This window comes from Trypanosoma brucei, chromosome 3, assembly GCF_000210295.1.
Source record: "Trypanosoma brucei gambiense DAL972 chromosome 3, complete sequence".
NCBI lineage: Eukaryota > Euglenozoa > Kinetoplastea > Trypanosomatida > Trypanosomatidae > Trypanosoma > Trypanosoma brucei.
This window is the reverse complement of record NC_026736.1, coordinates 661,672-675,617: the sequence shown is the minus strand read 5'-3', so window position 1 is coordinate 675,617 and position 13,946 is coordinate 661,672. Positions and strand designations below refer to the sequence as shown.

At 39.7% G+C, this 13,946-nt stretch overlaps 6 protein-coding genes across 6 annotated transcripts; all 6 read left to right on the top strand.

Moving 5' to 3' along the window:
- Positions 1-2,254: 2,254 nt before the first annotated feature.
- On the top strand, positions 2,255-3,262 carry TbgDal_III2990 (hypothetical protein, conserved; the record flags this gene model as incomplete). The annotated part of the gene is made up of 1 exon (XM_011773950.1): positions 2,255-3,262. The coding sequence occupies one exon, from the start codon at positions 2,255-2,257 to the stop codon at positions 3,260-3,262; it is 1,008 nt and encodes a 335-aa protein (XP_011772252.1).
- An 869-nt stretch (positions 3,263-4,131) lies between these two features.
- On the top strand, positions 4,132-4,542 carry TbgDal_III2980 (hypothetical protein, conserved; the record flags this gene model as incomplete). Its single annotated transcript, XM_011773949.1, has 1 exon — positions 4,132-4,542. One exon carries the CDS (start codon positions 4,132-4,134, stop codon positions 4,540-4,542), a length of 411 nt encoding a protein of 136 aa, XP_011772251.1.
- A 1,374-nt stretch (positions 4,543-5,916) lies between these two features.
- Positions 5,917-7,173, top strand: TbgDal_III2970 (elongation initiation factor 2 alpha subunit,putative; the record flags this gene model as incomplete). The annotated part of the gene is made up of 1 exon (XM_011773948.1): positions 5,917-7,173. The coding sequence occupies one exon, from the start codon at positions 5,917-5,919 to the stop codon at positions 7,171-7,173; it is 1,257 nt and encodes a 418-aa protein (XP_011772250.1).
- A 1,651-nt stretch (positions 7,174-8,824) lies between these two features.
- On the top strand, positions 8,825-9,793 carry TbgDal_III2960 (hypothetical protein, conserved; the record flags this gene model as incomplete). Its single annotated transcript, XM_011773947.1, has 1 exon — positions 8,825-9,793. One exon carries the CDS (start codon positions 8,825-8,827, stop codon positions 9,791-9,793), a length of 969 nt encoding a protein of 322 aa, XP_011772249.1.
- A 653-nt stretch (positions 9,794-10,446) lies between these two features.
- Positions 10,447-10,761, top strand: TbgDal_III2950 (hypothetical protein, conserved; the record flags this gene model as incomplete). Its single annotated transcript, XM_011773946.1, has 1 exon — positions 10,447-10,761. One exon carries the CDS (start codon positions 10,447-10,449, stop codon positions 10,759-10,761), a length of 315 nt encoding a protein of 104 aa, XP_011772248.1.
- Positions 10,762-11,724: 963 nt separating this feature from the next.
- On the top strand, positions 11,725-13,671 carry TbgDal_III2940 (hypothetical protein, conserved; the record flags this gene model as incomplete). Its single annotated transcript, XM_011773945.1, has 1 exon — positions 11,725-13,671. One exon carries the CDS (start codon positions 11,725-11,727, stop codon positions 13,669-13,671), a length of 1,947 nt encoding a protein of 648 aa, XP_011772247.1.
- Positions 13,672-13,946: the final 275 nt, after the last annotated feature.

Here is a 13,946-nt window from a genome sequence, read left to right as displayed (position 1 = left end):
AACAGAAAAGAAAAGAAAAGAAAAGAAAAAAATATGAATGAAAAGAGGGATTGAAAGATAAGGAGCAAATATTATTTTTTATTTTTTTTAAAAAATAGAAATGAGAGAAGTGGAATGGAATGGAATGGAGTGATTAGTGGTCTGTTGGATTTGATTTGCAACGCAAAAAGGGAGGAAAATGAAGATGAAAACGGGATTGGACGAAGCGGACCGCAACAAAATAACAACAAAATAACAATGTAATAAATATTGTAAATGTAACAATAATAAAATGATGATGATGATGATAATGATGATGATGTGATGACGGTAGTAACACATATACGTATTTCTATACATTTTTGTATTTATTATATTTCTATATTTATATGTTTGTATCTGTATTTATTCTGTTATTCCGTCGCACAACTAGCGTAATCGCTCTGTTTTGTTCTTTTTTTTTTTTGTTTGATGCTTGCACGCATATGCGTGCGTGTGTAATTATGTGTGTGGTGACAATAACTTGGATGTTGAGGTGTGTTGTTGCCTTTATTTCGTTGTGAGTGGGAATTAAAATTTTTTTTTTTGTGTGTGCGCGTTTGTTTGTTTGTTTGTTTATTTGTTTGTTTGGCGGTATCTTTTTATTTGATGTTTCGTTTTTTAATTTTTTGAGTTCTGTGTAATTTTTCTTGATCCCTTGTTTCTTTTTCCCTTTTTCCTTTTTTTTTTTTGCGTTCCTTTCCCCTTCGTCGTTTTTCATCTTCATGTTCATCATCTTTTCCTATTTCTCCCAATATTTTTTAAAAATTATTTTGAACTGTGAGGAATAAATAAATAAATAAACAAATATATAAATATATTATACAAAACAGAGGCCCAAAGGAAGTAAAAAAAGGAAAAGAAAAGTCCCGGCTTCCAAGTGGAAATAAATGTCGCATGCCTTTTACTTCTCGTTATTTTTCCAATTTTTGTTCTGTTTTGGATTCCGGCGTGAGATCCCCATGACGAGCAGTTTTGATTTTTTTTTCTTTTGAATTATGTGGCGTTATTATTTATTTATTTCTGTTGATTGTTTAAGGTGGTATGCTTGACATTAGAAGTTTGTGCTTTAAAAATATATATATATATATATTTATATATGAAAGAGAGGAGAGTATATAAGGAATAGGGAATAGAAAGAAAAGAAAGAAAAAAGCAAGCATCGAGAAAAAAAGCAAAGGAAAAGAAACTCGAACCAAATTTCTACAAAAAGCAAAAGCAAAACCAAAAGCGAAAAAAAAAAGATAGAGAAAAAGCAAAAGCCCCGTAACATAACAACTTCATCCACCTTTTCACAGTTCCACTCACTTCCATATCCATATCCATCTCCTCTTTTTTTTTCTCCCTTTTCATACTCATATTTATATATTTATACCCCATTATTTATAAATAAAAAATTATATAAGAAAGTACTTTATATAAATAACATTAGTGTCATTGGTTTTTCCCTTCATTTTTTTTCTTTCTTATTATCCGTATTGAAGCACAATTTGTGCGTACGAAATATATATATATATACATACAAATATATACCCATTTAAAAAAAAAATTTGTTTATCTTCACGGCAAGCATCTGAAACGAGTTGTGTGTTGCCTCCATGTTTCGACGTTGGTACTCCTTCATTGTTGTTATTATTTTCCTTCACGTGTTTATGTTTATGTTTCTCCCTTCTTGTACAAAACGTGTCCTCACAGCATCCTTTCTTATTACTCTTATGATAGTGATGATATTAATTATTATTGTTATTATTGTTATTATTATTAAGGATTGCTATCAGTTGTTATTCAGGCGCCACTTCATTGTGATTTTTATATATTTATTTTTCCCTTTCTCTTTTCTCTTTTTTTCTTTCTTTTTTTCTCAGGTTTGTGTCTTTTTTTTTCTTTCCGTGTTCTTTTCCTGTCTTTTTCTATTCTACTTTTTTTTTTTTTTGGTTCCGCGGCAAAGAGAGAGAAAAATAAAAGCAGAAAAAAAACATTTTTGGATTCCATGTTCTCTCTGTTTGTGCAACGTGTTTATTTTACGCTTGTCTCATTCATTCATTCATTTGTTCACATTTTGTTCCTTTTCCGTTTTTTTTTGTTTTGTTCTTTTCATGAAGTGAGTGACGACGTTTTAACAGAATACATTACATATTTCACAATAGTAGTAGTAATATTAATAATACTCCTTAATATTATAGTTGTTACCTTTTTTTTTTGAAAAAAAAAGAGTGCGGCAGATAACCAAAATAAAATGAATCAAAAGCGTCGTTGCACCATTTTTTGTAAGCCTCTGGCGAATTGGGCCCATGATTTATTACAGGCATCAATGGATTCATATGTTTCATCACATGATGAGCTGTTCAGACAACATCAACAACATCAAGAAAAGCATGTGGAATATGTACTCAGTTGGCCACAAGTGCAACAACTACGCCTCAACGTGTGTTCAAAGTCTCTTCCGCCTTTAATGGTTCCGGAAGAATTACTGACTGGATTTCTGAATGTTGATTATGCACGAGCCGCATTAATTCATGGACCTTTTGAGCGGAAGGTGCGAATGAGCAGCGGTGACTCGCTTGTAACTGTGGACTTCACTGCTTCCGCCCTCTCAATGCGTGGCGTGGCTTTAACGGATGATGTGACGGTAATGAAAGAGGCAGTCGGACTGGCGGAAGAACGTCATTACACATCTCCATTTTGGCTCAGCACGGGTGAGTTGCGGTATTTTATGAAGGGAATGAACACACTTTCTCTTTATCTTCATTGCGACTTCTCTGCTGCCTTTTCTGCTGCTGCTGGTGCTGGGGGCGCCATACCGTCGCTGCTGGTGCATAATGATCGAGGTGAGCGATGTCGTGTCATGAACTTGTCTGAATTCGTCACAACGTCTGCCAAGTACAAACCCAAAGTTAAACGAAACGGAATTACAAGCACTAATGACATCAACCACTTCTCTGCTTTCATATTCTTTCGGGAATTTACCCCCGTCAGTGTCCTCACACGAAGTACCACTTTTCCAAAGGATATTGAGGACTGCATTCGGCGTTACTGCATCTTGTCTGGTTGTTGGTGTACGATATGGGGAACACCTGAAGAGTTCAGAGAGGCGGGACATGATGTGCATGAGGGCTCGTTAGGTTTGTGGGTATTTGATGAATTGGGGCTGCCACTATTTCTCGTAAATGCGCTGTCATGCCTGGATGTGGCGGCTGCTTTTTCACATGTTTATCCCAATGACATTATTAGGGTTGTTAACTAATAAAAGTTTGTTGCATGTCACTACTCATGCGTCTCTTTGATGCTAACAGTAGCACCAGTGGCGCCAAACATGTTATTGTTAGTATCGTTACTATTATCTTCATTATTATTGACGTCACCATTAGCCCCAAAGTTTTTGCTCCAGTTACTTGTATTTGTGTTCTGCAGGAGGTTATGTTAACTTTCCCGTTTGCCATTTTTATTGTATTTTACATTGTGTACCTTAACTAGCTGCATTTGTGCAGTAAAGTGCGGATGTGAGCGTGCAAATTATGAAAGAGTGCGGTAAAAGTTGTTTCTTTTACTGAGGGGTTTGGTGGAGTATGGGTTCTAGTCCTTGTTTACACTATTACCATTACCATTTCCATTACCATTACCATTTCCATTTCCATTCATTATTGTTTGTTATTGTTCGTCATTTATTTTTTTAAAAATTTCTTCTTTTACCATACCGCGCTATCGTTGCCTGTTTTTTTCTTTTTTTCTTTTTTTTTTAAATACACTTTATATTTTGGGTTTCTTTTTATTTTTATTTTTATTTTCCTTGAATTTAACTCACTTGCTTATTTTTATCTGTTGGCTTTACTCCCTTCTCTATGCCCTGATGTTCTGTTATAACGGGTGCCTTCCCAGTGTCCATGTAGTGTCTTTGCAACTGCCTTCTATCTTATCATTTATTCTTATTCGCGTTTCATACCTGTTCAATCGCTTATTATTTTTAAATATCCACTTTTATCGTGAGCTGTTTTTTGTCACTATTTATTTTCCTTCCTTCCTTCTTTCTGGTTGTATTTGTATTTGTATTTGTATTTGTCTTGTTTTTGTCTTTTTTTCTTCTTTTTTTTTTTTAAAAAAAGCCATTAACTCAAGATGGGAAGGCAGTCCCAGAAGGAAAGGAACCTTCAGAAGAGGAGATCAGAGGGCGACCGCGGCGACGCGGCTGCTGATGCGGCTCGGGAGGAATTAGTGCGGGCGCGTTTGTTGGCAGAATTGTCAACATTACGTGAGAAACATGACAAACTCAGCATTAAATTGCAGGAACCTGAAGAGGATTTGGGCGGTTCTTTTGGCAATTGGATCGGTGGAAGTCCCGCAGGTGCCGGTAGCGATTGGAGAGCTGATGGAGCGGCGCGAGGGGCGTTTCTCGGGCAGGATGATCGTGATGCCATCGAGGCGCTTTTCAATGAATCCAATGACAGCTTTACTCGGGAATTTAATGAGGGCAGCGGTTCTGTTGAACGTGACGGAATACCGGAGAAAATGATGTCCTCCGTCAGATAATGTTCAGTAACGTCGCATTTAGTGGCTTGCTGGTTACTGCTACGGTTTGCCTGTGTGGGCACTTTTTAAAAAATTCTCTTTTTATCTTTTTGACGCATTGCTGAGGTTTTTTTGTTTTTTGTTTTTTCTTTTGCTAGCTTCCTCTTTCTGTACAGTTGCGTCTTAAACTCTTCCAGCTGAGCGCAATCCCGCTCCCCTCCTTTTTTGTTTCTTTGTTCTGAATTCCTTTCATTCACCTGAAGTGTTTCCGGCTCTTCACCACAGTAGCCAAAATATTTGAGTTGTGTTTTTTTCTCCCCCCCTCTTTTTTTAAATTTATTTGTTGGCCGTGTGGTGTAAGTTTGGAGGTGTGTGTGTGTGTGTCTGTGTGTGTATATATATATATATATATATATATATCTGAATCCTCGGGGAGGGTGGTGATGAAAAGGCGGTTGCGTGTTGACGTTCTTTTTTAGTCGTGTGGGTGCTCGCATTTTCTTTATTGAAAGTTTCTGTTTTTTTCTTTCAATTTTCCTCTCATTTTCTCCCTTTTTCTTTTGTTCTATTTTCAATGTCGATTCAGTCATGTAGTCCCCAGAACGATTTTTTTTTTTTTCACAACGCTTTATGTATTTTTTTTTCTTTCTTTCTTTTTTATCTTTCCTTTCCATTTCCCGTACTTTAACACATACTCATCTGGTGTACGGGAGGTGTAGATGGAGATGGAGATGGAGCAGTTCTTCTTATATGGTTTGAGAAACTGTTGCTCTCACTCGTATTTAAACATCTTTTCTCTTTTCTTTTTTTAAAAAAATAAAATTTCTACTGTGATCGTCGCTCATCTGCTGCTGCTGCTCTTTTTTTTCTTTCTTTCTTTTTTTTTTTACCATTTGCTGTCAACTCTTTCTTTTCCTTTCTATTTGTTTGCTTTAGAAGGACATAAAAGTTTTTTATTTCTTTAAATATGCAGAACTGCAAATTAAGTTAATATCACCTGCAGGTGCGTGGCGCAAAGGCCAAAAAGAGGAAGAGGAAAATACAAGGAATTCACATGAGTCGATGTGATATATTTGTTTACATATGATCATATTTTGACTAACAACTGGGCGTATTCTGATTGTGAGGTGCGCGGGATCTTAAAAAGCAGCTACGGATTCATCCATTTCACGTTTCTGTTTTGCAGATATTTTTCTGCTTGGATGCTTGTCTATTATTTCACCTTCTTATATTTACGAGTATAAACATATGCAAAGCAAATACAAACATACGCATAAATACACGCACCTGTATGTGTATGTATCTATGCATATTTATATATTCGAGATCCCTTCCTTTTCTTTTTTTTAAATCTCCTGCCACGCAGCGCAATAGGGTTGATCATTCCAAGAAGAGATGGCAGCTTACGGTATAGTGGAGAGTCCGGATAATGTAGACTACAAAACGAAGTGCTGCTGCCAAACAACAGATGGCGTGTACTTCCAAGTTCCAAAGGAGTATTTCCGCCTTCATGCCAACTTATCCCGAAGGAAGTTACTCATCGCAGAGCCCTTCGGCGTACCTCTGGACTCTTCTGCATTTGAAAGTTTGGTGGTATTGTTGGAAAAAGCCGCAATTGTGTCGCCTGCAGCTGCCACTGCCGGAACAGAAGTAGTCAGTAAAGGTGATGGAGCAAAGCAACAATGGATTAAGGACCTCAATAAGCGCCAGCAGAAGTTCGTAGGTGCCTGCTTGGGCGTGACCACATGGGATGGAGCTGATGTTTACTTTTATGAGGAAAAGTTACCAAAGGAGAGTGATGTTGTTTGGGTGAAGGTTATTCAGGTGAATGATACTTCCGCTGTGGTGCAGCTACTGGAGTATGGCAACCATGAAGGCATCATTCCATACACGGAAATCACGAGGATTCGCATTCGTGCCATCGGTAAGGTCATCAAAGTAGGTAAAAACGAAGCAGCGCAGGTTATTCGTATCGATAAGGACAAGGGTTACATTGATCTCTCCAAGAAACAGGTTACGCTAAAGGAGGCGAAAGACTGTGAGGCCCGTTTCTTCAAGGGAAATGAGGTTCGGTCTGTTGTGTGTCATGTGGCGGATGAATGCGGTGTTCCCCCAGCGGAAGCTATGAAAAGAATTGCTTACCCCTTGTACCGTCGCCAACCCGGTAAACACGCATGGGAATGGCTCTATGAATTGAACCAAACCAAAGATGTGAAGGGTATTCTCGGGGATCTGGAAATATCTGAAGCTGAAATAAAGGTGCTCATGACAACGCTGGAGCACACCATGCGAACAGAAATTGCAACCATTCATGCTGATATTGAAATGACATGTTTTCAATGCGATGGTGTGAATGCGCTACGGGAAGTTTTACTGGTTGGCCGCGACTTTAAGGCTGGAAAGGATCCTCTCATTCCCATTTCCGTAACAATTGTTGGACCACCCAAATATCGGTTACGCGCAAAGACGGAGCTGAAAGAGGAGGGAATTGTTCGCATGAAGGAGGCGATTGAGATGATGAAAATTGAGATGGCGAAGCGTGGAGGTATTCTTAAGGTAGTCGCTGGTCCTTTCGTACTTGGTGAAGAGGAACATACAAAAGAGGAAAGAAATGAAGATGCCGAAGACGATGAAGGCGAAGACACGGACTGAAGAGGAGCGGCGTGAGGAGAAAAAGAAAGAGAGAAAGAGAGAAAGAGTGAGTGAAAGAAGTGCTTTTGTGTTTATATATTTGTGTTCGTGTGGGATAGGAGAAGAGGGGGAAAGACAACATGCATCGCAACGCGAATGTATGGAACACTTTTCTTCTTTTGTTTTTTCAGCGCCTTTTCTCACTTTTGACTCTTTTCTCCTCTTTTTTTTTTTCTTTGTTAATGCCATACTAACAAACGTAACGAGACAACACCGACGCCAACGCAGGGGAGTGAGATATGAACTAGGGACTGTTTGAGTTACTTAAATAACTTCTGAGTTAAAGAATATATTAAATCAAAAAAGCAAAATAATATTTTTTTTCTTTTAAAAAAAGAAAACAAAATAGAAAAGAAAAGAGAGGATGGATGGAGGCTTGAGTGAGAAGGGAAGTGTAGAGGAAGTGAAAGTAATGGATGTTGTGACCAATTTTCCTTCCACTAAGCGGTGGGAAATCGAATACTTTCATGCGCTACCATAACCGCTGCTACATTATCCTTCACTCTGGCTTAATAGCACGTGTTCATATATTAATTAATGTATTTGCTTACATGCGTGTTATCACATATTGCAGTGTACTTATTTGTTTGATTCCTTTTCTTGCTTCCATTTTTCTATTATCTATTCATCATTTTCTCTATTTACTTTCCGTTATTATTATTATTATTATTATCGTTATTTTTTTTTTTAGGTTTTGCTTTAAGTTAGCGTTGCAATGAGATTCCATGCGTACCTGCGTATTGGAGCCACACAAGTTTGAAGGAAGGATAAAAGCTAAATCACAAATGCATTTATATTAATATTTATATGTTATCATTGGCAGCAGATTGCATTAGTTTATAGAGGAAAATAGTGGCATAATCCTAACGATTGGTAAAAGGCAAAAAGGAAATGGATGCTCGTCTTTTTTCTTTTTTTTTTTTGTGTGGTGTGCGTGTGCGTGTGATGGCGCCTCATGTTTTATAATTTTTAGAGAGTACGCCCGCAGTTGAAGCCATAGCTTTCATAGCATTTACTTACAAACTGAAATATTGAGGGACGCCACTGTGAAGGCAAATGTTTACTGCTGCAGACATCTGTACGGCGATATTTGTTTATTTATTTGTGTGTATAAATCACTCACGGTAGTGATAATACTAACAACAATTTTTATTAATTGTTGCTTTATTCAAGTTGTTATTTAGCATCGAACTATTGTTTTTTACTTTGGTTTTGTTGAATTATTCCTTTTTGTCAGTTGTTTAATAATGTGTTTGGTACTCCGCTCTGAGGAAAGACTTAACCGATTTTATGTCTCTCTCTGTCTCTCTTTTTTGTTTTTTTATTTTTTTAAAAAAAAACCCTTCCTCCCCACCAAATCTTTTAAACTTTCTTTACCGCCATTATGTCATTTGCAAGAAAAGGGAGGTGAGGGAATTAAACCAAATAGAACCAGAGAGGAGAGGAGAAACACCAGAAGAAATAAAATAAAGAGAAGAAATAACAACAGCAACAACAACAATACATTATATATATATATATATATATATACACGTTTCATCCCTTCAACACGGAGTTACGGATATATATATATATATATTTGAATTCCAGTATATAAACTGAACAGGTAGATATGTCGAAGCAAAAGAATGTGGAGATAAACTACGATGAGGTTGATGAGACGACGGGGTTTAAAGCTGCAGAGATGTTTGTATGGTTGAAATTTGAGGAATCATACCTGCAAAAGCCTGAGGATGAGCGTGAGGCGGATGTGGATGCATGGGCTGATACCTTTTGTGAAGAAATGGAAGGGGAAGGTATGAATTATGACCGCAACTTTGTCCGTTCCGTATGCACGCTGGGAATATATGCCGGGCTTCGTGATGAGTTCCAACAGCGCACGGGAAGTGGAAAGGCAATTTATGCTAATGGTGACCGCTATGATGGGGAGTTTTTTGAAGGGAAGAAACATGGAAGGGGACGGTACATTTTTGTGAGTTTGGGGAAAAGTGAGTGCGATAGAATTGTGGAGAAGGAGCTGCAGAAGCTCGGTGATGTGGTGGCTGGTGAGAACTTTGTGAAGGCTGTAGCGGACAGATATAAGATAGGCTGTCACATCATTTCATATATTATTGAATACGGGTTTCATCCATGCTATCATGGAGACTACGTGCGCGGTAAGCGTGTTGGGCGAGGACTAATGAAGAACAAAGACGGTACGGTGTATAAGGGAGAATTTCTCGAGAACAAGCGTGAGGGCCGCGGGATGTTTTTTTACCTCAATGGTGACATTTACTCGGGCAACTGGAAGAATGGACGCAAGCATGGTTATGGGACATATCACTTTGTAGGCGGAAACGAATATCGCGGCATGTGGAATGATGGCGTCTTTACACACGGCCAGTGGATATTCCCTGATGGGGTTTATTATGAGGGACACTTCAACAAAAAGAACAGGCCTTGTGATGAAGCGGCATCTATGCATTACCCAGCGCTGAAAATGGCTCAAACGGGTACATTTAAACGAGGCACGTGGGCTCCCACCAGCGCACTTGAAGTGTGTGAAGAAACTCCGGTTGACGGCATGACGTGGACCGATTAGAATGGATGAACTCCGATGTAATTGTGGATGTACTACTTTTTTCTTTTCTTTCTTTTTTTCTTCTTTTGTCATGTTAGAACCTTTCACTCGCGCTCTCTGCGAGACTTCCCCATTCGCATTGCTTGTTATTACTTCTCTTCTACTATTTAACCTCTCCACTGTATTTCTCTGGGATTGGAATGGAGGCTGAAATTCTCTTTTCTTCCTTCTTTTCTTTTCTTTTTTCCTTTTTTTCTTTTGTTCAGAAGAAATAACAGTGATGATATGGATGGGGGTTCCATCACATGCCTTCTTACACGTTCTCTGCAGCGATTCCGCATTGTCAAATGTAAATAAATAAGTGAATAAAAAATATATGAGTGTATAACGTGTACGGGTGTATTTCTGTACTTGTACCATTGTCTTCACCATCTCTCCCCCACTTTTTTTTTTGCTGTTTCCATAACACTACTTGCTAATTGTTTCTTTTTTTTTTTTTCTTTAAAAGAGGATAAGTTTCTCAGAGAGACCCCCGCTTGTGAGGAGACCCCATTTTTTTTTTTTGTTGTTGCCCTTTCGTTTCTTGTATTGAAAAACAACAACAAAAATAAAAGAAGAAGAATAAAAAAAAAGAGAGAGAGTAAAAGCGCGCCTACGCATACAAGCGCAGAAAAATGGTTTACACTCGTTGGAAGTGTGACCGGCTACCGGTTTTCCAACTGAAATTATTCACTCAGGAATATCCGATGCATGCCGCGGTTGGGATTTTCACTATTATATTTTTATGGAAGCACATGAGCCATTGCTCAGAGGAAACGGAACGCAAATATGGCTGGTGGGCGGGATATCCCTACTGGCGTGATCCCATTGCCCGCAGGAATGAAACTAAATATAAGCAAATGATTATTAATAATGATGTTGACATTACACATCCCAAATGGACGGGATGTTCCGTAGAGCAATTGGAGGAGTTAAGTCGAGTCGTGTAGTGTAGTGTAGTGTAGTGGAATTATCGGGTCATTTCTGTTGGTGTTCATGTTAATGTGCAGTTGCGTACGGTTTTAGGGAGCTATATGATGATGATGATGATGTTGTATGTTGTTGTTTTGTTCTTCTTTGCATGCAGTAGAGCGAAGTAGTTATCATTACTGTTATTCGCTTTTATTGCATTTCGTTGCGTTGTTGATGTTTTGGTTTTTTTGGTTGGGAGGAAGCATGATAGGTAGGATTTTTCTTTTTTTTTTTTGTTGTTGTTGTAGCGTGACGGTATGCTGTGTAGCGTATGGTGCATTTCAATTCTTTCGATTTGTCTGAGATGCATTCTTTTTTTTTTCCCCCCCTTCTCCCTCCCCGCCAGTTCCCCCATTTCTTCTTTTTCCCTCTGTATTTAGTTGTTGACTGGATTCAGTTGGGCACTTCCATTGCGCTGGTGTGGGCGTATGAGTGAGTATAAATTCATTATTTCTTTTTCTCTCTTTTTTTTCTCTCTTTTTTTTTCTCTCTCTCTCTCTCTCTCTGTCTTTTTGCATGTGCATTCAAAAGGAGGATATGTGTGGAGGTGTTTTTTTTTTCATTGGAGGGAGGGGGAGGGGGAAAAAAGGGGGGAATAAAGAAACGCACATACGGGGTTTGTCTATTTTATATGTTGTTTCGCTTTCTGTTTGGTTGTGAATATTTGTTTCCTTGCTTCTCTTCTCATATGTTTTCATCTTCCACTTTGGTTTATTCATTCATTTGTTTGTTTGTTTTTTCTTTTTTGCTCATATGCACAGCTCTGTTAGTGGGGCATTCTTATATATATATATATTTGTACACCGACTAGCTCATCGTATAAAAGTGGGGGGTTTGAAGAAAAGATTTACAGCCCCAGGGACGGCACCGCAGCGTACACACGTGCCTGTGTTTTCTTTTGTGTGTGTGGCTGTGACCGAAAATTAAATAAACCTGAAGGAATGAATGGACGAATCATCGGCCAACACTCCGCGCCTGCGGTTCTGAACCGCTTCTTCCAGCATTTGCATTTGCATTTGCTCCTTCCCTTAGTGGTTATATCTTGTGCATGTGAAGAGTTGGTTCCATTAACGGATATTTTTCCATCAGGAGGAGACACGCTGCTGAACCTCAACGTCCGTCCCGTGGAGGTAACCATTCCATTGAAGGGGTTTGGAAAAGGCGCCGTGTTTACATATAAGACACGGCTTTACGTCTACAATGGTGTTCCACAACTTCCAGGGCCGACTATACATGTCAAACCTGGAGGGAAACTCGTTCTCAATCTGTTTAACGACTTGGGTAGCGAAGATTATGGAGATGGGGAAGAAAACATGTACACTTACCATGGAGTAAATTCAACGAACATTCACTTCCACGGTGTGCATGGTGATCCAAATATCGACGATGTTTTCAAGGAAGTGAAACCCAAAAAGTCCATTAGGTATAGATTGCCTATTCCGGATGATCACCTTCCCGGACTAAACTGGTATCACACTCATGCTCATGGCTCCACACACCTCTTGTTAATGGGTGGTTTGTTCGGTGCTTTAGTTGTGGATGACGTAAAGGGAGATGACACACTGCTCAGCATGCCTCAAGTTACATTGTTTATTCACCTCTATCGCTTACGTGCCTCCAAGTTATGTGACGGTCGCACTATGGATTTTGTGGACAAGGCCATACGAAACAACATGTCTTCACGACCTCGCATAATGAACAGGAAGGGGAAAGAATTGGAGTTAACTTCAGACCTCTTTTTCGTCAATGGACAACATAAGCCCACCGTGACAGTCCACAGCGGAGAGGCTAAACTTTTTCGCATGGCATTCGCAGCCGGCTCCTGCCACCTCAACATCAGTCTTCCGAAGGCGTGTCGGTTCCACATTGTTGCTGCGGATGGCGTACCACTTGCAAAGTCACGCGAGGTTATTGCCCATTGGTTGTACTTTACCACTGCCACTCGTTACGATGTGGTGGTTCAATGTGATGGAAATTATACGGAAAAGACTACATTTCCCGTTTCCTTGGTGGAAACAGGTGATACAGTTTTTTACATTGCTGTTGCTGCATCAGTGAGTAGGCACCCGATGCTCGTGGAGTTTCCCGTGCGCTCAAACCTTACCGGTGTCCGTTACCTAAACACGAAGGGAGCTGCTGTGAAGAGGTCCATTTCCTTTTCGCAGTTAACCCTTCGAGGAAAGGGATCGTACTATATTATAGGACAGGGTACTGATTGTTCTTCCCTCGTGAATTCTACCACATGTTATTATGAGCATTTTATGGGACAAAAGGGTCACGACTACGACAAATATCACGGCTTTGTGGTGCCGCTCAATGCGGTCGTGGAGGCCCACATCTTCGGGGACCCCAACGATCCCATGCCTCATCCATTTCACGCACATGTCAATCACTTTAAGTTCGTTAGTTTTGTACCTCGAGAAGGAGGAATGCATCAAAATGTGTCCATGTCAGACTATGGTATTTTTCCCGGTGACATTCGTGACACAATTCCCATATTTGATGGTGTGACGGTACTGCGCTGGAGGGCCGCCAGTTATCCCGGTGAGGTGGTGTACCATTGCCATTCTCTTGATCATGAGGATCGAGGAATGATGACTTCTTACCTTGTCTACCAGCAGCATTCTTCAAATTCCTCCGACCCGGCGATGTTATCACCTGGCGAGGGCTATGAATTGGGCGTAGGAATGAATCGAGGCACTTTATTGCTGTTGGCAATTCTCTTTTTTATTGCTTTCATCATTTCGATGGTGATTGCCCACTTACGGGTGGATCCAACTGGGTTCGTGCAGTCCGCCCGTGAGCGGGAGGCCCTCCGCATCACTAAAGTCTCAACCCGAAACGCATTGTCGCAGTCAGAACACATACCACTTGTAAAAAAAAGCTGAGACGCAGATTCCTTAGTGCATGTTGGGGAGGATCACACCACTGCTACCTGTACTTTACAGGAAAGGAGATATTCATCATCATTACGCTTCTCATCGTAGGTTCGCTCCATTTTCATATTTATGTATATCGGTATTTCTCGCCCTTGCATGTGCGCGCAGCTTGCAGTGTGTAAGGAGGAAGTTGGAACACCGCACCCGGAGGCACGCTTGTCTTTTTTGCATTTGGTTGTTGTGCCGAAGGAGCGATGTTTCTTTTTTTTTTTTTTCTTCCCTTT